Source organism: Drosophila subpulchrella, chromosome 3L (genome assembly GCF_014743375.2).
Source record: "Drosophila subpulchrella strain 33 F10 #4 breed RU33 chromosome 3L, RU_Dsub_v1.1 Primary Assembly, whole genome shotgun sequence".
Lineage (NCBI taxonomy): Eukaryota > Metazoa > Arthropoda > Insecta > Diptera > Drosophilidae > Drosophila > Drosophila subpulchrella.
Window position 1 is genome coordinate 19903985 of NC_050612.1, and position 25191 is coordinate 19929175.

Here is a 25191-nt window from a genome sequence, read left to right on the forward strand (position 1 = left end):
TAGTATGTGTTTTAAAAGTTTTTCCCAACCACTCGCAGGATTTGTGACCCTGAACTTGATAAATAACCCAAGAAAATCGAATTTCCTGTGCATGCTTCCTGGATTTTATCATTCCGCCCCCGAAAAACAATGGGGAATTAGCATACGGAACATCCCTCGCCCATTTCCATGTTGATTTCGGAGCACTCCAGCTGTCGTTGACCCTGAAAGTTGTTTAATAAATGTACTCACACATCGCATGGTTTTTCCTTATTTCTTGCTGGCCATTTGCCTATTTCCTTTATTTGTTTGCTGGATCAGCAGAGTGAAACGGACGACCTTGGGCCAGAGGAGAACTTTTTTAATAACGAACGGCAAATAGCGAATAACGATTTTTCCCCATATTTATTTAAGCCAAACCAAATTTCCGAAATTTGTCTCTATATTCTGCGTGTGTGTGTGTGATTTTTGGCCGCGTTGCATTTAATTTATGTGCCGAGTTTATTTATGAGCGACGTCTGCTAATTACGAGTGCTTTTAATGAGCAGCAGTTAAGAGTCGTAACGAGCTTAATTGCGAGCAGCCTTTCATTAATAATTTTGTGTCTGTTCGCCGCTTTTCCTTGTCTCCTCACTTTGTGCAAGTTTTTAATGAAGTTTACATTTAGCTTTCGTCGCTCGCTTACCTCGCTGAAAAGTTGAGTTAACTCAAGGCAGAGTAAATCAGTTAGCCAAGTGGCCAGTGTACCGTCTAAGCCCAAAACCCACAGTTTTTCAAAGCCAAACAAGGCTTCCCCTACCCGGAATATCAATTTCTTGATTGAATGTGGCACATTCTTTATGGCCATTCAATATCTTAGATTGCAAAATTATTTGCAACTAAAATTGCTTTTATTTATTTGATAGGCCAGGAAATTTATTAGTTTTTGTTCGGATTTATTGACCATAAGAAAAATCTCTGTCGAGTCATATTTTACTTGTGGGCTGTTTGGCTTTGGAATTTGATAAAATCTGGCTCATATTTTGTTTGAAATGTGTAACCCAAGTGGGAATGCAAATTGTGCGATAATTGCTGGAAAAATATATAAGAATAATCCCCTGGCGGCTGATAGTTTGGACAGCTGCCAGTTGAACTAAATAAATATCTGGCTTTTTGCGTAACTTGATATCTGTGTATCTGGGTATCCGGCAAATTGAATTAAAGCTGGCCAACTCATTGCGTTAACAACGCTAATTGGCGGCCATTATCCTGGCAGCTGATGGAATCCTTCGGGCACCTTTCTGGCCACTAAATATGTGCTTTTTCGTCTAGACTTGCTTTAGCCCAGGGCTAACGCCCATTTCGGACTTGGCCAAATAAATCTGTGTTGGGTTTCAGAAGTCTCGAATGGTGGGAGGGTTGGTTCTGTGGGCCCTCTCGGGTTAACCAAATAAATGTTCTTCGGGATCATTGTTCGTATGTGTAGGGTACATACCCTTCCTCTATTTCTGGGCAAACACATGTAAACACAAACGAAAGACAAAACTTAAACACGTAGAAATCAGCTTAACAAGTCGCTTCTTGTTTGACTTGTGCGTGGGTGTGTCCTTGCCCTGGTTTTCGCAAAATGAATGCCTCGACTTAAAGAGATTGAATGCGACCACGGGAGTCAATTGGGACTTAGCCAGAGACAAATGTGATTTTATCCAGATATTTATGGCTAGCACATTGAATGGATCGCCTTTAAGCCTTTTGGATATACTGTATCCGAAAATAAACTGCGACCAATTGGTTAAAGCTTTCCATTTTATTTTACCTGAAATCACCACAGACATGCCAAAAGTAGTTATAGCTAAATTTCCATCGCACATTTAGTACTCTCTTAGCTGAGATCTTACCTAATTTACCACAGATGTGATTTGGTGACCCCAATTTCCAGTCTGGTGACCCATAAACATCCCAATGCACCCACTCAACAGGTTCTAGACGATGATCCCCTCCAGGTGCCTCAATGGCATTGATTCAACGCTGCTATTGGCTTTTAGGGTGTTAATGCCATGCAGCAATTTGCCAGATGCCGAACTCATTAGGGGAGCTCTCAATAGATGTCCAATGTGGGTCATCTACGTGTATGCACCACGAATCCCTAATCGCGCACAGACACTTCACACAGATACCCACCCACACGCACAGACGTCTACATTTCCATGCAGAGAGAAAGTTTCTTTTGGCCAAAGTTTTATAGCCCAGCTGTTAACACTTTGATTGCCTGGGAAGTTTTAAAACTGTCGACAGACCAACAGAAACCGACCTCCCCCGAAAACTTTAACCCCTCCAAAACGGTGAACCCGCCACCAATACGTATGCAAATGCTCTCGAGTGCACATGGCAAATGCTGGCCAAAAGTTTACTCAACTGTAACGCCAATTTATTTTGGCTATCAGGAAATCTATACTGTATATATAGTGGGGGAGGAAGGAGGCTATAGCGGGTATGATACAGAAAATAAATTCAAGCTCCTAAGTGCACAGAGTTATGATGATAAATTACAGGCCGAAACTAAAAAAATATATTACGAAGTGGATAAAACGCACACAAACATAAGAATAAATAATTTTTTAGATCATATTTATTTTATAAAGACATATAATTATGAATTATTTTCCTTTATAAAAATATAAAGTGAAATTATTAATGATCTTAAGCAATTTAAAGAGCAATGTAAAGTTAAAAACAACTAAATATTAAATATTTCCATTGGCATTTTGGTTTTATTTTATTACGCAAGTCTGTAAAGATTGCTAAATGACCTAAAGTACTTTAACCACCATCAATTTAAGCTCCATTTTTGTAGCTACTAAAGCAAGGAGTAAAGTGAAGTCCTTGAACTTTTCACTTGAATGACGAGGGTCTAACACCTTGATCCGCTTCGCCGCTTAGATAAACAGAGGGTAAGTGCATTTAACAATCGACTGCCCTCAATTACTTTGGATGGCTGGAGGGGTATAAAGCCTTAAAGTAGCATTCGATATGCGTTGCATTTCATGTGTAAACAGAGCTTGGCAGCTCTGAAAAGTACTGTAAGTACTTGTGCAAGCATAAGCACAACAGGGTTGCCAGGTAGCCGTTGGAGCGGCGAGGGCAGCCATAAATAAATAAGATTAAGCGGGCCACTCGAGTCCAGTGTCTGTGCGAAATGAGTGGGATGGGGTATCGCGGGCGGGTACGTCCCCCACCCACCAGAACTTCAGACCTCCCAAACTCCCACACAACAAACAACGTGCCCGGACTTGAGAAACATGAAATAAACATTTGCCACAATGCGAAGGACACCAAAAACATTTCCGCATGCCGCACAAGTGCAGTAACGTTACATTGCAAGAAATATTTATTTTAAATAAATTATAAAAAATTGTTAAGTGAAATATGTTATTTAAAAAATAGAGGGTGTAGCGTGATAATAGATAAAGAAAATTATATAGGTGTTTAAAAGTATGCAACAATTTTTTTTGGAACCAGGAGTTTTTACAGAAAGATTACTTCCTTTTTTTACATACTTTTCAACACCTTTTTGGGTCATTTAAACAAAATTCTTTAATTTTAATCGGTTATAAGTCATAAACTTCGGGTTATATTTTACTAAAAAAATATATTTTCAAAATCTAATTCAAGTGTAGAAGCTTCAAAGGCAAACCGAGAAACAGGAGCTGACTGCATTCGGAATCAGCGCTGCCAGTTCAAAGTCCGACTTTTCGCAGCGTCTTGTGGAGTTCCTTTTCTCAAACCTCGGGATCCTCCACCTCCTGGAAGTCCTTGCGTCAACTCTACTCATAATTCAGGAAGTGTGCGGCGCTTTTTGTACGGCGTACTTGCATTTCATAACAAGCTGCACGGCTGCCTGTCTCTCCAGGACAGCTTAATAAATGTCATAAAAAGTGCCCAGGCGCGGAAAGTTTTTCTTTTTCGCAAATCAAGAGCCAACTTTGAAAGTTAACAATTTAATTTCTGCGTTTTTATGAAAATGCCATTTAACAGTAACGAAAACAGGGGTGGCGCAAAATGCAGCCAGGCATTGTCCGCTTTTAATGAGCCTGCAAATAGCCAGCCCGCAAAAGAGCGATACAAATTTGCACATAACATTAATGCCGGCAAACATTTTGATAATTAATATAAAATCAGTGGGGCGGCCATTCCATGCTGTCGGCATTTATTGTTGTTTAATTAATCAGCCATTGAGCACACACAGTGCGGTCGCACGTTTACAATTTGTCATTGATTAATTAAAAATCTGTGGCACCTAAAAGTTGCAACTAAATGGGAAAATGTGCACAATGTCCGTTTGACTCAATGGGAATATTGAATGCAATATCTGTTTAACAAAATGATTATTCGTGGATTAAAACTATTGTTGCGGTTAAAGATATTAATATGTGAAATGTCACACAAATGCTTCAAAATGCTCGAAAGCTTTGTAAAATGTGTAAAAGAGGATTGTTTGTTATTTGTCAGATATTAACCAAAAACATTCTTAAAGGATGACATTTTTTTTAAAGTTAATTATATGCGGTTTCACATATGGTTTTAAGATTCAAACAAAGCCCACCGGAATGAAACTTTAATGATTTGCATTTTTAAACCTTTAACTGATCAACCTGAAATGATAATTTGCCACTATTAAGCTTAATCGCAGAAAAGTATTTTGGTGTTTTCAACATTTAATTGACTTGCATGAACTTCATACTTTAATGAGCCTTAAATCATGTCTGGTGAATTAACGAATTTGTAGCCCAGTTTTATGGGCAGGCTGCATAAATTTGCATTATTTTTTACTTGGCATTAAATAATTAGCCGCGAATGAAGCCCGAAAAATAGTTGCAATTAGCGGCACACAAATTGCTCTTAATTATATAATAAATTCAATTGACAGCTGAACTTTTTGTTCCCTCACAATGTCGCCGGGATTCCATGCATAATTTCAGCATTATTTATGGGCTTAGCCTTATCTTTGTTTATGCACTTGTTTGCCATTATGATACAATTATCGCGATATTTAATACTTTTCATTCACCCCCATTTTGTGATTCATCGCCAAGTTTGTTGCCGACTAATTGGCTTTTGTGGTTTTATCCGATTGCCCGAATGACGTTAATTGTGATTAAATCTCGACATCCATCCCGTACCCTCTCCCTGAAACTTCGCCCAAAGCAATTTACCGACTGTAATTGAAGATTGTAGCTTGGAAAATGCTTACAAAACCTATTTTTCCCTCCCAATCTCTAATTTGCCTCCGGCTGAAGGCACAAAAATGGAAAAGGCAAAATGGCAAACTGAAAATTCAATCAAAAGTGTATACTGTACGGAATTTCATCAGGCATTCCGCTTCATATCAAAGCGCAAAAAAAGGGAAGAAAAGAAATATTACAAATAGATTTCAATATCTGGATAAATTTATCAGAAAACAAAGTGCACAGCCAGAGCAAAGTTTTTATTTCTTTGGACCCAAAGTCTCTTTTTTTCGCCAGATGAAAACTTTTTCGGAAGCAACTTTGTTGTTATGCACAGATTTCATTTGGATTTGTTTAAAAACGAAACATATTTTCTTGCCAGCTCGGAGATTCAAATATATAGAATACGTATGGCGAATAAGCGAGGGGCAGATGCAAATCGCGGAACTGGAAAGGGATCCGCACAATGCCAAACGGCAGGTAAAACCAACGCCAGACTGTAGACCAACAAACATTTACATAGATACTCCACTTCGTTTGCATATTTTTTAGCCACCTGATTGAGGGGTAATCACGGGAATGTCCAGTCAATCGAAGGGATAAATAAATCGCTTATAAGGAAATTGCGGAATTGTGACAAAAGCCATGGGTTTGAAAAAGTTTGATTTTTATTATTATAGGAAAATAAGAAAAAATATATAATAAAGATATTACAAGTATTACTAGTTCTTAAAGGTCTAACAAACTTAAAACTCCATAATTTCTTTATTTTTGAGATTAAAAATCCACTTAAGTTACAAATTGTTTAAGTAATTGTTTAAGTAATAACACAGGTCATCTTGGCTCCCATCAAATCCACATTTTAATCCCGCCAAGTCGACAATGTGCCCATTGGAATTTACATGCAAATTTGTTTTGTGCAATTTCCAATGATTTCCCATTCGCTGATAGCTGATGGCTGATACCAACAGCCCGGGGTGGCCAATATGTGAGGATGAGGTGCTGGCGGCTTAAAAGCAGTGGTCAACTAACTGTCAGCGCATATTACGCATACGCCCAATGTGCCACTGGCTGGAAAGAATGATAAATGACGTCAGAGGCCGGGGGCTGGGGGCTGGGGGTTATAGGGCATATTTTGCGCTGTATTTAGCAGCTAACCAAGCCGTATTAATTAACTTTTATGATGGCCGACGCGAGCTAGCAGCAAAGTGGGCCAAAGAAAGTGGGTTAGATGAGTGCTCCACTGTGCGTATGCGTGATATTTCATTATACCGGCTATGGCATCCACCGGCAGCCTCCCACTTTTTGGATTTTATATCTAGGGCTCTCCTTTGGGGGCCCACAAGATTTATTGCCTGCTTGAGAGATAAAGTCATTATGATGGCATTATGAAAAGGGAAAGGCAAACGACGACGGAAGACGACGCCGTGCGGCATTTAGGAGATATGAATCTTTGATGCATGTAATTGCCCCGGAACCCAGGCCATATGTGTGCGGCCCTGCTTATCATTGATTTTCCTCAGGCCCTGCCATTTATGGTAATTTCGTTCTTCCGTCTTTTTATCGCTTGTCTTGCACTAATTAAAATTTCATTAGCCACACTTCGCCAGGCCATCCATCCATCCGTCCATCCATCCGTTCATCCAGCCATCCATTCATCCATCCCAGGGCGACCCTTTGACTTTTGTGATCCCCAACCATTGTGCATTAATTATGCATGCCAGAAGTCAAGGCGGCTGAAATGCTCAGCTGACAGCTGTCACCGCAGACAATCAACCCAATGTCCCGCCCCCCAAAACCCGTCACATAATCAATAATTTCCGCGGATGCCAGGCAAACACATGTGTCACCACATTGTATTACTATATCGGGCTATATCGCGTTATATCGCCAAACTGCAGCTAAACATTGTAACCGAACTTTTCCGCCTCTCTGGCATTGTCCGTTTTGGCAGACTTTCAAAAGTGCCAAAAGAAAATTGCAGACATATATAGACATGGCGCCTACACACATTTCGCGACAAAAAAATGGCGGACAAAATGGCGGCGCCGATTCGAAATGGCAGCGGGTCAGCGATGCCAAACGGCCTTTCAAGGTGCACTCTTTAAGTGCCGAACATCCGCCGCACTAAGTGGTTTTGCTGATCAGAAATTTGGATTAAATTTTGCCATTCATTTGAGAGACCAAACTTTCGAACTGCATTGTCTGCAAAGATTGGTTATCCAGAAGTTTTTGGCATGTCTTAAGAAGTTTGTAGGATGAATCTTTTTTTGATGACCCTTTGTGCAGCTGAGATTTTAAAATTGATTTAAATTTAATATTCCTAATATTACAGGATTAAATATTAATTAGATCTAACACTTATGGCTTACTTAGAAAGTAGTTTTAACTGTTTCAAGGAGGGTTCATTACTATTACTATTACTACTACCTTGTCTAGAGTCTTCAAAAACTACAAAGGTTAAATTTTGTGTTTTGAAATAAATTCAACCTCCTCAAAATAGTATCTAAGCTAAGGTTTTTGTAAGATATGGTTTATTTTGTGGGTTGAACTAAACAAATATTTGTTTTGTAAAACGAAAAACCTTTACGCTTATTTATTATTTATTTTACTACAGTTACTTTTACCATAACAAATTTAAGGTTTTTAGAAAATAGTAAAAGGCATTTCCATCTCCGGTGAAGTGAATCCAAACTTGGCTTAATCCGGTCGACTCATTTCCTTTTCGGCTTCTCGACTTCTTACCCTGATTGAATTTCAGTGACTGGCTGCCGGCGGCTGCATCGATAGCGCATATGTTGCCAGTTGCTCGCAACGTGTGGCAAGAAGTATATTGGAATCGATCGAAGTGACTCCCCGACTCGGAGCCTCAAAAAAAAATATATAAAAATCGTAAAGCCCGTGCAGTTGCCATTTGCATACCAAGTGGAGTGGGCAACAGAGTGCCAGGGAATTTACTCCGATTTATGTTAATTTATTGAATTTAATTTGATTTTCTTTCACTGCAACGATATGTTGTGTGTGTCCGGGGGTAAATCTCGACTGCGAATAAATTCAATCAAGTTTGACGCATAAATTACACCTTTTGGCGCCATCATGCAAAAGGGTGCGTATCCTTAAGATACCATAGGGCAAGGCCATTGGAATAACAACAATGCGTCGGCCATTTGTTGCTTTCCATTTTATGTTCATAATGGCAAAAGTTTTGAGGGTTGCCCTTTTATGTCTGTAATATTTAAAGAGGCCCGAGGTCAGGTCATTAAAATGGCAGAAAGGTTGGCCTGCCTGCTTTGTATTCATTAAGTAATTGAGGGAAAGGTGGAAAGTGGACACAAAGCATCTGGCGTTCTTCTGCTGTCCCATAAATTATTTACTGACTAATTTAATTATTGTTTAATTTGTCATGATGATGAGTTGCGTGACTTTATTATGATTCCTGTTTGAGGTATTCCTGCAGATGACCGAGCTCGGTTTGCTGCACAACGTAGACAGTGCTGGCGGAAATAACCAGATTTAAAAGGAGCTTAAAGTGTCCAGCTATACTGTCAAAATTTATGTAGGTGGAGTTCCTCTTTCTGAACTTGGCGGTCACAAAGCAAATGGAAACAGGTTGACGGTCGCAAATAGAGATTCCTGAAAGAAACTTTGAATGCAAATATATTTATATAGAGAAAGAGTTATTGCTATGCACCAACCAATAAATCCAGAATATCCAATTGTTTAAAGGTATGACCTTTCCATGATTTTTCCACCAAAAATTCGTTCATTTCGCAACCATTTTCATCTGATTTATAGTTCCAGCTTTTTTCTATCGTGCTAAGGTATTCATATTGATGTTTATGAGCTGCCGCAAGAAGCAACATCCACAAAGCCAAATGCCAGGATAATATAAGCAAAGTTTTCAGCAGTGAATCCCTAAGATTTTTCCCATTTTCTTGGCCTTCCCAATCGGCTTCTTCTTCAAGATCCTCTTGGCTCTTTTGGTTTTGCACAAGATCGTTGTAATCAAAACGTAAGAACTGCAAAAATTCAGCTATCCGAAAAGCCACTATACACAAAAAGCATATGTATGACATTTTAAAATAGTGACCTGCAGAAATATTCATGTTTCTTTGTAGAGAAAAAATATTCCGAAGCTGAAACTGATACAATTTAAGATTTCCTTGTAATCTTAACTCTTTTAAGGATTGAATCCATCCAGCATTAATCAGATGATATAGTATATGCAGCGCCGTTATTAATACAAACATTAATCAGGGTAGACCCATTATATAATTAGAAACATTAAATATTTCTGTAAGTGTTACAGCTTTGTGTTCACCAGTAATTTTTGGCCAGTTAAAAAATAGTATATTTACTCCAAATATAGCCAGTAAAATTATTAGAAGTACTCCATAGATGAAAACGAGCCAGGAGCATTCCAGGATTAAATGTTTTCCCATTAGGAACCTTAGCTCTTTATAGGCAGATTGAGCGTCATCTATTATTTTCCACAGCTGATTTTTTCTGGTCAAAGACCAGATTAGCGTCAGAAAAATAAGGATGATCGTTAAGTTTTCGTTCCATAGTTCGATTCCACTTCTTAAAGGTATCTTTTCAATATTTAGGTAGTTTACCAGCTCGCTTTCCTTCTCCCACTGATTACTCAAAAGCTTATGGAAAATTAATATCAGCGAAATTAAAATAGCAGGAAAAAATCTGCAAAGCTTGGCTCTTTGTTGATATACTTCTCGAGATTCACTAAATCTAAGCTGAAGAAGTCCTAAGAAATGCAGAGGAAATCGCAAAACCTTGACTATGTTAAAGATGAAACGAAGTCGTGGCATTTCGAAAAACAACTAAAAGTTCCCACGAATTGGTATGCATACCATTACTACTCTCCGCAACCATTAAGTAATTGATAATTAAGTTAATGTGGCCCATTTTGCTGTTTATTATTCACTCGAACTCATCATAGAAATAAAAGCGGTAGACTTGACTAATTGTCTGTGTCACATTGCCATTGAAGTCTTCCTGGGACTCATACTCATAGTTCTGCAAAGTTAAGTTTTTGTGGAAAAGTAAGCGAATAACAAACATTAGCAGAAGTTCACGGATGTGGGTTTTCAGGCAACTCCTCAGCATGGATAAAGAAATTCCAAACTTGACGTCCCCGAAACCGAAAGTTGTTAAACAAAAGGGAGTTTTAGTTAGCATCAGAACTGGATAGTTGTTGGTGAACTGAAAAGTATTTAAAATGTGAAAAATATATAGATTAAATATAGTTAAAAAGTTACCATCATAGTAACCACATCCTGGTTGTACAACACACTTTTACGTTTTCTTATAAAGGTTACTCCAAAAGCTTTTGGCAAAGTTCTGCGCTGCAGGATTTTCCAGGACTTCAAGACGAATTTGTGGGGATCATCTTTTAATTTTAGAAAACTCTTTTGAAATTTACGATGTTGTTTTTGCAGGTTCAAGGCAATTATTAAAAACAAAGCCAATAAATGTAATTGTAGTGTTAAGAAAATCATTTGCCCATTCAGTTGTTGACCAGAGCTCTGAAGTATAATTAATATTTTAACGCCCGGCTGGATCATAAAACTTATGAAGTGCAGGGCGAAATATCTGGAGAGTACCCGCCATAAAATTCTTTGCTGTCTTAGTACTCCCCTTAGTATATACAATCTATCACTTCTCATGTCTTGACAGAGAACATTCATTCAGGGATCTGTAGATACAGCTTAGCCAAATGAGATAGTTTCCAAAAAACAGTAGCTCAAAGTGGTAGATAAATGCCACTCCGAATATAAAGACACTCTGATAAACCGAATAGATTTTTAGTTGCCATACAAGTAGTGACATAATCATCACTATGAGAAGTAAGGAGTAGATACATTCTCTATGGATCTTTACACACAATCGAATGCCGAGAATCCTTTGCTTTGATTTATGTACTCCAGCACATTCATTTAATAGCTTTGCAAGGTGTCTTCTCAGGATCAAGAAGTACACATAAAGTGGTACATATAGAAGAAAGACAAACTGATCGTAGATCCATCGATGACTGAAGCTGAGATAAAGCCAACTGGCCAACAAATTAACCGCAGCCATTATATGCACATATAGTTGTTCGTCACATATAAACTTTTTTAGTTCTTCCGAATAACCCACATTATAGAAACCTAAATATAGGCCGATCCTTCCAGTCTGATACCATACACAAATGAGGTGACACAGACAAAAACCCCTGGCAGTTGCGTGTTTCTCCATTTCTGGTAATGAACTAAGTAGCTGTTCTATCAAAAAGTTATATCTGTAACGGTAATAATACATGCATTACCTTTATGGACTGAAACCTCCTGAAAGGTCGTTCTTATTACGTGATGACATGATATATATCGATAAGATATTATCGTAAATATAATTACAACATTTGTGGATTTAGCTGACCTTTCAACAGTTTATTATAAGAATTATTATGCTTTCGTATTTCTGAAGTATTTAGTTTTATCTTTTGTAAAGCAATTGCTTTAGAGTGCGCAACTGGTATCCAAATTCATTATTGCTTTGCAAAAAAATTTTAAATATATTTATTTAAGCCTTTGTTCATAAATATGAAGAGCATCAGCCACTATTAATTATTTTCCATTGTTAACATGCATACCTCTCGCAGCTTTTTTCAGCCCAAGAGAATTACTTGGCAAAAAATAACGACAATCATATTTTATGCTCTGTTTATTTGCGGAGTTGCACTCTGGACCGCTTTAACAGTTGACACTCGGATGCGGATGCGGATGTGGAAGTGGATGTGGCCATGGATATGGCTATGAAATGGGCGGAGCACTTAAAATGGCATAAAGCCATAAGGGGTCACTCCGTCGCCTTCCCCGTACCCCGAACCGATTCCGATTCACCTCTATATCTCTGTCTGGCCATCGCTATCGCTATAGCACCGGTGCTCGTTCTCCCCCAGTTGGTTGGTTGGTTGGTGGCATCTTGGTCCAAGTTTTTTCCTGACTTTTTCATCGCCCGGCAAATGGTTTTACACGCGTGTAACTTCCCCCAGCCCGCATACATATATGAATGCAATGGTGATCTCCATTTCCATCTCCATCTCCATTCCACAGTGCAGCACAGCATGTGTGGCCGCATATAACAATGGGAAAAAGTGCATGTTTTTATTACAAATTGCAATTGTGAAAAATTTTATACATGGCCGCATCGTTGTCCTCTCGTCGCCGCATCGTGTCACATTCCGGGACCTTCGTCCTGTAACAGGCGTACTACGGAAAAAAGGAGTGGCCAAACAGCAGGAACCTAGGGGTACACTCGAAAAACGGGGAAAAGTAGGGCTTTCTGGTGAAATACAAAATTATTTCTAGGCCTTGGAATTTATTATCCAAAGAAAGATCCAGTTAAGTACTATCCACCGCTTTGAAAAGTTAAGAACTAGCTTCGAAAACATGTTATATTCATAAAAGCATTTTTAACTAATTTACATTTCTTCTTTTATACAAGTATATAGAGCTCCCAAAAAAATATATTCTTAATAAGGATCAGATGATATAAGTCAACTGCCTGAAATGTTGATGGTGTAATTCTTCATGATAGAAGTTGATTTTCACACGTTTAAATTGATGACCCCGATCTGCACTTGATTTTATTTAGACAGTTATTTCGAGTGTTTAAAAGGGTTCGAGCCTGGGTGTCGGTAGCTGTTCCCGTGATAGTGTCGCCAAAAATAAACTGCCACAAAACTCCTACCGCACATCCTGTCTGTGTCCTTGCCACTTGCCACTCGGGCTCCACTTTTTTTGCCTGCTGCGTGCGGCATGCATAAAGCAAATGAATTTATTTTTCGACTGCCATTTTTTCAATTTAAATGCTTTTTGCCTTTCGGCTAGTTGGAGAGTCTTTCCCACCATTATTTCATTTTTTACTTTAACTTTTTATTGGGATTTTTCTTTTTGATTCGACGCTTTATCCAAACGTTTTTTTTCGCCGATTCCGCTGAGCTATAAATTTTTGCATATTTTCATTAGTTGTCAGAGATGCTTTTGATGATTTATGCATGTTTTTGATGCTCTTTCGTTCGCCCTCGTTCCACATGCCCTTTCTGCATTTTTTAGAGGGCACACCCCAGCCCAGCCGGCGATAAAAAATAAAACAAACAAACTTATTAAAAATGTAGTTTGGTAAGGCAAAGTTTTTAAGCTAATGAAAATTGCTGCAGTTGCCGGAATGTTGAGTGTGGACAGCTGCGCACTAAAAAATCCTGTGGATTCTGGATAAAAGAGTAAAGTGGAGGCAGTGCGGCAACTTTGGTGGTAAAAACTGTGGCAGACTTTTGTCCAATTAGGCTATGGAGAGGCTTAGAAAATTAGACAAGCTGAAAAGTTTAGAGGAAACTACCTTCATAAATAGATAAGTTTTAGACTAACGGTAATGATGTTAATAGGTTTAAACGGAATAAGTTTAAGTATAAGTATAAGGATATAAGATTTCTAAGGCTTTGCCAGCCTGGGTCCCAAAAAATTCTCAAAAGCATAAAAATAAAATTCCAAACAAACTCTGTTCAGTCCGATATCAGCTTAAATATCTCACTGAAAGCCCGATTAACACCCCACCCCTTTTTCCCAAATGAAGTCTTATTTAACGGCCGTCGTAAATTCGCACATAATGAAGTGGTCGGCGGATATCTGGCATCTACTTCGGTTAGGTGTGATGTGGCCCAGACGGGAGCTGCTAACGCTGATTGTGATGTTTTCCAACGCCTACATTCCTGCAGCTTTTCCTCCGCCGACTGACGTCTCTAATGATTGTTTGACAAAAATGCCCGGCTAACTGTCTGCCTTTCTTCCTGCCGTTTCTGCTTCCTTTCAGTTCCTACGATAGCCGACATCGGCCGGTCGAAGCTCTTTATTGAATTCCAACGTGGCGCCCGAGCAGGTCCTGGGTCCTTGCGACCAGCAACTGGGTCCTTGGGTATCCTGGTCCTTGGGTATCCGTGCCTGGGCCGACATGTACAGGATTTTAAAAATGCCACATAAAAGCGCTGAACGCTACGACACGAATTCAAAATTGAAATGACAAAGTAAACGGCGAACGGTGAAAGCTGAGTAGGAAAGTAGGTACACCTTTAAAAAAAACAAGTTTAATGGAATTAGAATGAACTTCAGCGGACCTTCTAATATGTAATGCTTCCATTATTCTTCCAAAATATTATTATTTCTAGCCCCAGAAAACTTTAGGATATTTAAAATCTTTTGTAGAGGCGTGTGAAAGTATGCTATAAAATAAAATCTTTAGAAAAAATATATCGTTGCATACTTTTAGGCACCTTTTGAAGAGATTTTAAATTCTTGTTGAAATGCTTTAAAATTTTTTATGGATTTTCTAAATGGGTACTGTTAACCTTTATGGGTTTAAATTATTAATGGTCTTAGGAACCTTTTTTATTTATGTGTAGCTTGGTTAGCAGCGTAGAAAAGTCGCCTAAGGAAGGAGCCGCTTGAGTTTGACAGTTTTGGGTTATGCTGCGATGAACATGCCCGATATGCTGCCATGCAAATCTCCTTCGCAAGTGGCAAGTGGAAAGTCGAAACTCGAAAAGGGGAAGTGAGTAAGCAGCGATTGAGACCTGAACAAATTAATCGCCATTCGGTTCTGGACTGAAAGTCAGGTTTTGACCGAGTTTACACACTCTGCGCTTTATTTTCCATTTTTCTTTGTCGCTTTTTGCGAAGGTGGGCTTCTGCGGCGAATTCCCAGCTTGCAAATAAATTAGTTTGCTACGTGAGCGACGCAAATCTGAAGTGGGTCTGACAGCAGCGGTACGACGGTTCGGGTAAATTTTTAAATATTTAAGCGTGTGCAACTTATCGATTTGGGGACTGACTACAGAGTCCGCTAATTGAAGTGGTTCCGCTGTGTGGCGATGCCATCAATTATCCGCAGCTCCAGAATGCTTTTTCCCGCTAAAAGCATTTGCGCAGGGTTTCAAGTACAGAGATACACTTCAAAAACTAACAAGCTTCAACAACTAACTAAATAAAACTAACTATGATGAGGAAACTGTGATTAGTTAGTTTGCAAATTGTAGTGAACCTATTCAAATGAAACACTGGAACTAAAGCGCATATTAGTTTAAGGAAATCGATGAGCACGTAAGGTGTCAAATTACATGAAGAGAAAAAAATTGCGTTTACTCAAATAATTTAAACCCCCGGTAGTTCTAAAGTTGATTCAATTAAACACTTTTAAATGCACCATTTTTACTCCTGCTTAAAGGTGATCATATTTAATCGCTGTGTAACTCTATCCTCACATTAGAGCTAAGTACTCACCAAATTGTTATGGCCCCCCAGTCGCATTTTTGCTCCTTTGACTGCACAGGACTACTCGTCCTGATGTCGATGTCGTTAGTCCAATTAGTTGAAAACATGCCGCTGTCAGCGCCGCTGCACAAACTGCTCTGCGTGTGCCACATTGTCAGCTTCTTCGATTACCAGAAGAAAGTGTGCCACCTGCTGTGCCTGTACAATCTGCGTTACAATGAGGACACTCAGAAGTTCGGCTTTGTTCGTTATCTACTGGCAAATAGAATCCTTGAAAAATGATATTCAGCGCTGGACTGTATTTACCTGTCTGCTGGGTTGGCATTTGCAGCTTTTGCTCCTCGTAAACAGCTACATTTGGCTGCACTCCATTTACGTGGTTGTGAATCAGGTATTAACTGCGGAGCTGAGGAATAAACAGCGCTGGAAAATGCTCAAGATTGTACTGAAAGAACACAGTCGTTTGGGGAAGATTCAACGAGATATATCTCACTATTTCAGTGTCTATATATCATCTGTGACCTTGCTCATATCAATCATATTCTACAGATCAGTAATCTTTGAAGCCGGCTTCGACTGGGATCAAAATCGATTGGTGTTGCTGAGATTGGAGAGTTGGCAAATCAGATATCTCTTAAATATAGTCCTCCTAATAGGCACTCTATTAATGGTTGTTTGGGACTATAAGTCGCAAAGGGACAAGTTTTTGAGGGCTCTTTGGCAGACCCAGGAAATATGTCAGAGAACATGGGATAGCAGGAATACAAAGCGCTGCAAGCAGACCCAAGACATGATGGACATGATGGTAATATAACTTCATAAGGTTCAGTTTATTTGTTTAATCCACATAAACTCACAGATCCTAACTGGAAATACACCTAGAGATATGGTCTGTACAAAACTGATTCTTTGGGAACTTAGGATCAAAGAGGCCACCGTACTTACTCTGGAGACCGCTTTCTTCACGAACTACTTTTTACTGCTGATGCTGACAGTGTGCCTTATACCCATTGTGGCTATCTCGAATGGATTTGAAATCGGCCTTGAGAAAAAGCTCCTAAATTACACATACTTCGAAACATATTCAGAGGCTTCGGAGGCTATGAGCCTAACTATCGAAAACTTAACGTTGGATACCTATATTTTGAGTCATGCACTGGGCGGGTAAAATCAACAAAGGCCTGGACACTTGCCAATCGCTAGAGAAATAATTATGCAAAGCACGTCCGCTGTGGGTTGCACAACCGAAATAAAAAAGAGCTGAAAGCAAAACCAATAAATCAAAGAAAAAAGGATGCTAACCCATTCATTACACCGCAAACACTCAGCGGGCCTCAGCCTCAGCCACTTAAACAAACCCCTTTTCTGTGAATACACACAAAATGTCAAACTGGAAATCTATTAAATTTCTCGAGGGGCTGGAGTTGTTCGAACCTTAATTAGCTCATAGCTGTGCAACGTGGCGTATGATTAACACGCGAGTAATGAACGTCATTGCTACACGGTTAGAAACAAATCGATAGAAATAAGTTATTTATTAACAAGACATAAGAAATAATATGGTTTTTGATATATTGTTCTCTGTATTTATCGTTCGTTTACTTATGATTTATGATTATGATCATTTGATACATATTTTTAAAAATTTTAAAAAATTAATCGAAAATATCGATGATTATGATTTTAACAATAACTTTGATTATTCCTAATAAAAAAATGTAGTCTATATTAATGGATCGAACCCTCTTAATTAATCATGTCTTTAACAACCACTTAAGAAATGTATGATATTAAAATATTTTTAAAATTTCTTGATCGATATACAAAATTTCGATCATTCGATTATTTATTCCCTGTGTGCCGTTAAAGCTGTTCCTCTACTGCCTCTGACATCGTTCGGCTGTGAATGATTGAATTAAAATCCATTCGGTGGACCTGGCATAATCAATGGAATTATGGCCCGGCCACGCCCACTTCAGTTCAGTGCACAGGCGGAAACTATTTCCGTGATTTCTAATTTTCGAACCGTCGAGTCCCGCGGGGTCAGTTGACTGGAAAATCTTTCGATTAACTGCATTCGGTTCGCGAAGCCCTGCAACATTAATGAGGCACGCCCACCGCCCATTAGCAGCCTTATTGTCGCCACGCCCCCACCCACACAAATGCGATGGAAGTCCACACACACCCAACCAATTTTCGGGGCTTAATTGATATGCATGTGAGTGGGTGGGTTGGTAAATGCAATTTCCTTGTCCTGCTCCTGCTTCCAACTACTGCTGCATTCTCTAATGAGTTCGAAATAATTCCATGTTATGGCCCTGCTATCTGTCCATCTATATACACCCTATTAAAGTCCCCCGAAATCATTTGATATGCGGCCCAATAAATTGTGTAGTTGTGCAAAAATAAAAAAAATACCACCAAAAGTAGTAGGGGACAACAAAAATGTTTAGGATAGCAGCAGAAAAGCAGAGCTTACGTATTGCAATTTGTGCAAAATGCAAATTTCCCCACTGATGACAGCCGCAATTTTGTGCTCCATTGTTGTTAGTGGCACTCGGGTTGTTGCTATTGTTGTTCTAGTTGTTGTTCTAGTTGTTGCTGTTGTTGTCAGTGTTGTTGTTTGCAAACGTCCCATTGTTAAGGACATGAGTATGGACTTGTGTATATGTGTTGGTCTGAATGTTTGGATGGACACATGTCCACAGGCGAGGATAACTGAATAGGGACAGATTAGGATAAAATAAATAAAAGACTCGTATCACTGAGAATAAACAGATATGAAGTCTGGAATGATCTATGAGAATTTTTTACGCCCTAAACTATGTTCTAAAAAAATCGTTAAGATGCATTTAAGCCTTTGTTGTTATACATGCTTGCAAAATCAACTTTGTATTGCCTACATTTAGGTAATCCCTAAATAGTCCTTTAGAGGAATACGATTAGTTGTCCACAACTCTGTTTAAAAACTAAGTAAAATCGTTTAAAAGATACAAGGTTCCACTTAAGGATGGTTTTTAAGAATTTGCTAAGCATGAGTCTTTTTGCCTGTTTTTCACGTTCCAAAATAGTTGTATAATTAAATGTTAGTTCAGATTTCTTGAGTATGAACAGCTTTTTATGTGTCTGTATTTGCATTCTTTAAGCCAAACTGCTGAACTGTGTTTTCCTACACAGGTTAAACCTTATAAATGGAACATGTTTTTCGCCTAAGGACCTTCTTCCATGGTCTTAACCTTGATTGTGCCTGCATGTCAGACAGCGTCAGGCACATACCAATAAACACAGAAGCCAGCAGGCCGGGCCAAAAGCCAGAGCCGGTCTGAATTCCTGACTAGCAAATGTCTGTCCGTCGGATCGGCCATTGGCCAATGGCCACCGGACAGCACAACAATGGCTGACCAGCGTCAGCATCGGGGCTACTCCCCAGATCCTTGCCAGTCCTTCCCAGCCTTTGATTAACAATGATGGGCATTATTTTTGCAAATAAATTCTGATGACCAGATGAGCAGATGGGCCGGAGAGGAGGTCAAGGCAAAGGAATGCTCTACTGTTTGTCCAATCGCTGACATTTTTCCATGCTCAAGTTGCACTCTATTGATTTATGGCAGTCGGCCAGCGTCAATCATTGGGCCATGTATGTTCTGGCCTGGCTCAGGCTCATGGTTGGTCATAATTGCACATTTGCTAAGAGCAGCAAGGACACTCGGCGGAAGCTTTTAAGCAAACAGGATGTGATGTGTGCTTGTGCAACAGCTTTTGGGAACAATACTTACAAGTCCGAGAAGTTGAAGGCAAAACAATGCATTTGTTATGCAAAGCCTTTGATGTTGTCCTTGGACCGAAAGTGCTGAATGCAGGAAGGGCCTCCTCTGCAGATGCAGATGCAGATGCAGATGACAAAATGATTTTGCAGTGAGCGGGCAAAACACTTTTGCCTTTTTATCGGAAAATGCTCTTAAACTTTCGAGTCCAGTTTTTGAGTATTTTGAAGCCCACCCAAAATGGGTCAACAGCGAACTTAGCCGGCCACAGAAAGTTCTCGAGGACGGAAGAAAATATATAAAGAAATCACAAAACAAAATAATTAAGGTTCTTCAAACTTATTGACGTTTTTTTTGTAAGCGGGCGGTGGACCAAGTTTATTTTTTGCCGCAAATTTCAGAGATAATAATTAGGGCAGGCCGCAAAAAGCCAGAAAAAAGCAGAAGAGAACAAAAGCCAGGAAGTGGGGGGCACAACAAAAAAAGGACGCTTAATAAATATAAAAAACCCAGCTGGGATAGCTAAAGAAATGAGGGAGCGGGAGTTAATACCCTGCTAAATTCCTACATAAACGAATGTCGGGCGCACTTAGCAGGCAATTGCGAGATAATTTAATTATGCGCCACTCCTGGCGGCAGCAGAAGCTCCAGGATAACAGGATAATGATAACGAAATAAGCAAACCAAAAGGGCTTACACCACATTCAGGCTATAAAATGGTAGCAGGAGGAAAGCTCTAGATAAATGTGAAATGAAAAATGGCCAGAAGGTGTGTGTGTGTGTGCGTTACAGACCGATAACAATAATATCGGCGGTGTGGCTTATACAAATTGCTATCCAACCAACCAGCCAGCCAACCAGCCAACCAGCCAACCGACTTAATTGCCAACCGGAAACGGACAAAACTTGTCGCCGGATGCGATATATTCTATATGTGTTTGCCAGCGGACAGGTAACAGCTGGCAATGCCAGTGAAAAACCATCCTGCGAGGGCATTAAGCATAATTAGCGTGCAAATAATTTATTCAAGAATTGGAAAAGGTCAATTGCGGACAACTCCACTAATTGCCGTTCTCTTGTTTTACACATTTTCAATTTGACATTCGGTTTCGCTTGCATCATGGATTATGCAAAGTTTCAAGCGGGTGTCACATGTGCATCAGTTTGGAATGATGTTTTGCGGTAGAGCTGATTTAGCAGAGGCTAAACTATTTGACTTTCGGATAAAATTGTTTGCCTGCCTGAGGGATAGAGCCCTGTCATTGTTTTTTTGTAATTTATGGAAGTTAAATTGTTGAATAAATTAAAATATTTACTATTATAATCAACATTTTACCAGCATATATTGTTTGCCTTTTAAATGGAAAGTAAATGTATTCATAGGTACTATTAAATGTTACTAAACAGAGACCTTAACCGGACTAGTGATATCTTTAATCATCAGTTTATTTTTGTAATATAAACCTTTTAATATTTTAACGAACTAGGCAAGTTTCATTTTTCTTGGAAAGTACAAGTTTCACAAAATATTTTTCCCAACTTTCTTAAACTTTTAATCAAACAATTTTTCGTTTGCCTCCCCAGAAGTAAGAGCACTTACTAACAGCACTACTCATTTAAAAAATAGGTCTGCCATTTAAGAGGTTTACTAAAATTCTCCATTTTCGACACGTCTGCTGAAAACTTTCTTTTTCCCCTGGGCCAAAAGGATCCATATTACCCGCTGGAACCAAAGCCAATGGGCGATTTGGCTTTAACATTACGGTTAAGCATGCATGTCAAGCACATTGCCACACTGAAAAGTTTGTTGCCCCAGCTGCAGTTGCAGTTGTGGTGTTGCTGCACTGGCGAATTGCAGTTGCAGTGGCAAGTTGCAACTTGCTGCCTGCTACTTGCATCTACCAGTGTGTCGGTGGTGGTGTCCCCCCAGGCAAAACGCCTTGGTGCCCCCGTTTCAGTTCCTTGTGCAATAATTAAGTGAGTGCCAAGTAGAGTGAAGCGTGAAGCGTCGCCGCCGCTCTCATTTTCCCATTTACCGGCATCCCAACCGCCCAGGCCCTCCTGCAAATTCATGCGTAAACAAAACAAGCAAAAATGGTGGTCTTCAGGGTTACGATCTCGGGATACCCCATATTCAAGGGTTTTATAAGGTGCAGTTTTCGTTGAAAAGGGTAGTTAAAGATATGATTTCATTGAGGTTGCCACAAATCTCATTACTGTTTTAAAAACATTTATGAATGTGCTTAAAAGTATGCAACACTATTTTTTGATTACAAAACTTCAATGATATTTTCATAGCATACCTTTAGGTGTATAAAAAAAGATTCTTAGGCCCCAAAGTTCATTTTGGCACCCTCTCTTAGGTAAAAATGTTGTTCCGTTAATAGGTACAATCCGACACCAAATGTGTAGAACCAATGATAAACATTTCCATACTATTAGAAGGAAGTATTGCCAATGAAATTGCATTTACTCATGGCTAAGCACATTAGTCATGTAAGAGGGTAATAAAATGCACTTATATTGGCATTGGACTGTAAAAATCATACTCAGATATCATTACAAGAGTATGAACCAATATATGGGTCAGTGCTTTTCTTAGACGTCGTATATCCCGTGTTCTGTAATACCCATTACTTCGTAAAGTGAGCCGGAGAAGGAGAAGGGAGAACTTTGACGGGATGTGTGTGTGTGTTATTTTGGCTACCCTCGCGGGCACCGAACGCGGCTGAGTAAACGTTGCACGCATGAGAAATCAAAAGCAAGCAGCACCACCAGCGGACCTCACCACCCACTTAGCCACCAGCCAGGAGCCACCACCCACTTGGCCACCCCACCCAAGTGGCAGCTCCTTATGTCCCTCATTTCTCCGCTTGTTATTCTTATGCTCCTTTCCCAGCGAAGGACTCTGCCTTCGGAGGAACTTCTGCCTGGCAAGTGCTCCAAACTGTTGCCACATGCACATGATATGGAGGGTGTGCCAATGGTCCAGGGGAGCAATGTGGCACAGTTCAAGGAAATGGAAGATTACAATAACTGGGGTGGGTAAAACAGTATCGAAGAACAAGGAAAGATGGAAAATTAAATGCTTAATCGAAGCTGGGGGCAATTAACAAGACATTGGAGCCAAGAAAAAATGGGAAAAAGATATTGCAAAAAACCAGATACCAGATAATTGGGGAAAACGATTGGGCTATGGTAAATTAAATTGTATTACGTTTACAGAAACCAGCTTTAAAGAAAATTATATTTTGTAATTGTTTTTAAAAATATGGTTTTAATTTTCCCTTCGACTGACGGCACTTTACCTCACTAGAAAACTCCTCTTGGCCATAATAAAAATCATTGAAATAGCTTGAAAAACCCAACTTTGTTACCATAATCACACGAATTGAATAGACTGCTTTGGTCAGTTATTGAGTGAAGCTAAGTTGGCCAAACCAATGCACATTTTATCGCTTCGAAAATAGGGATTTATCTCCAACTTACTTTTAGTTTTGAAAATCATTGAGGAAACTTGCTGAATTCCCCTGCGGTTGATTGAAGTTTTCCAGCAGTCTTATCTTTCGCTTTAAGCTCACTTGTCTTAACCTGTTCCGAAACTAAACTTAAGGTTTCCCCTAAATGCTCTCGACTCGCTTCAAACTTTCAGCTGGAACTGGAAGTTGTGGCCATAACAAGGACACGTAAGCTGCCGCAACACGCATTCACTTATTTTGCCATCAAAATGCTAGCACTTGAAATCAAATTTAAACATCTCCCACGACCCCGCAGCACCCACCACATTTATTTATCCCCTGTGGTGGTGTTGGCAAATGTGCGTAGTTTTTTCTATATTTTCTCTATTTTTTTCTAGCACATCCTGGGCTCTTTTGAGACGAGCGACACGTACTTCCGCTCATAAGCCAAAGGCAAACTAGGCGAGAAGCAAAATGGTGGCGAACCAAAATGGTAAAAAGGAAAAAAAATAATAGAAGCCAGGGCAAAAAGTCCACCGTACCTACACTCCCATACTTTTTAACATTGTAACGAGATAATATTTTCCCAACATATTCGTGTGCGCCCAGGACAAGGCTAAATGATATTACCTGAAGTAACATCAGCCCAACTGACAGACAGGTGCTGCAGTCAGGGGGGCGTGGCACTGGGCGGGGCGGACTTGCACAACTAACGGAAACCGGATGTGCTCGGCTTGGCAGTTGTGAAGTGATGTTTGGGCCAGGCCGGCAATGCTCGTAGGCAACCAACCACCACTAACTGTACGTATAGATATATACGTTTAGCCCGATGTGCGAAGTCGCCCATAGGCATCATCGAGTGCCACGTTTTATGTCTTGCCAATGGAAGCCTCGGGCAGACGCAGCGACTCCAGTCGAGTCACACGCTTCTATGTAAACGGCTATGGGTGTGGGGGTCCGGCAGGCAGTGTTGGCCGAAACTAGCTGATTTTGTAGTCTAATAAAAAATGTACTGAAAATTAAAATCATTCAAATAACTTTACAGGGAGCTTACATGCTAGTATTTTCTCTAACTCCAGACTTTTTAAATCAAAAGAAAATGAAAACGCGAATTCTTGAGCATCATACGCTAAAATTTCTTTGCATTTTTCTTTGATTGCCAAAAATCACTGAGTTTATGACTAAATAAACCTATATATGATTTATTACTGTGAATAACCTGATATTTATGCAGTTGCATCCTGGCGAACATTAAAACGCGAATTCTTGAGCATCCCGTTCGTAATTAAATTATTTAAAAATTGAAAAGCCAACCTATGGTATTATTACATACCTTTTTACATAAAACCCCTCATTTACTTTTATTATTTTAATAAATATATTTATAACTAAAGGAAACCACTGATAACTATCAGACATGCCAATATATGTAGGATATGCAGGGCTTAGCTTATGGTGTAGTTCGACTCTTAAGCATTTCCAAAAAATCCCCATAAAAGTCTGATTTGTCGGCCAAATGCTGATTTGTCAGCACTACCGCTGACTGTATGTTTGACTGTGAGTAGAGTTGTTATGGCCCCACAGGCGCCGCTCACACTTGCTGCTCGGCTCCTCGGCTGCTTTGCTCCTGCCTCCGCCGAACTCACCCACTAAATGTGACAGCATAAATCGCTGCCACTGGCACACTGGTGGAGCTGAATAGGATGTTGAGTCGATGGGGGATCTGAGAACAATAAAGCCATATTGGCAATTTAATGTGCTGCAAAACATTAGAACGTTCGATTGGGGCAGAGCGAGCGACAACACGCATACGCACCGTATGCCGATGCCGAGGAGTGCATTTTAAGCAGCTGAGCTGAGCACGTAAACAGAAACATTGCCATAGTGCTCGGTGCACTTGTGCAGCTGAAAGGCAGAACTAAGTTCACCATTTACTTATCTTTGGCAATGCCCTACACGTATCCACATTAAGTCTCACAACCGCCCACAGAACCACCTCATTTCCCACACTCCTCCTTTTGGAAAACAACTTCATTTTCAGCTGCTTTCCAGCCAGATGGTAGCTGGCCAAGTTCAAAAAATTTAAGGAATTTTTTCGGACTTGCCATGACCCCCATTCGGCAGCAACATTTTCACACAGGACACCCATTGTCATTTGCATATTTTGCGTTGCAATTTTCGTAGCGAACTTGTAAATTTGACTTTATATATGCAAGGTGCAAATCTGTTTAGCGTCCCTCGTGTGCCGGCAAACTGCATCAAAATGCATTTATGCAAAGGCCAATGGAACTTACAGCGAAATTAAGTCACCGTGGCCGGAACATCTGACTGATGGCGGAGTTGCAAGCGCGAAAAAATTACTGCGGGGCAAAAGGAATATATCAATGGCAGCTGATGCAGAAACTTCTGCGGCATTTGCATGGAAAATTCTTGCGGGCGCAAAAAATATTTTACCTCATTCAGC

General features: G+C 39.8%; 3 protein-coding genes across 3 annotated transcripts; 1 reads left to right on the forward strand and 2 right to left on the reverse strand.

Moving 5' to 3' along the window:
* Window positions 1–8610: 8610 nt before the first annotated feature.
* Window positions 8611–10009, reverse strand: LOC119555525. Its single transcript, XM_037866950.1, is given in 2 exon segments — window positions 8611–8826; window positions 8879–10009. Coding segments are annotated over 2 exon segments (1347 nt in total).
* Window positions 10010–10121: 112 nt separating this feature from the next.
* On the reverse strand, window positions 10122–11438 carry LOC119555292. The gene is given in 3 exon segments (XM_037866608.1): window positions 10122–10403; window positions 10460–10882; window positions 10884–11438. Coding segments are annotated over 3 exon segments (1260 nt in total).
* Window positions 11439–15610: 4172 nt separating this feature from the next.
* LOC119555531 lies at window positions 15611–16673 on the forward strand. The gene is given in 3 exon segments (XM_037866961.1): window positions 15611–15748; window positions 15750–16310; window positions 16365–16673. Coding segments are annotated over 3 exon segments (1008 nt in total).
* The last annotated feature ends 8518 nt before the right edge of the window (window positions 16674–25191 follow it).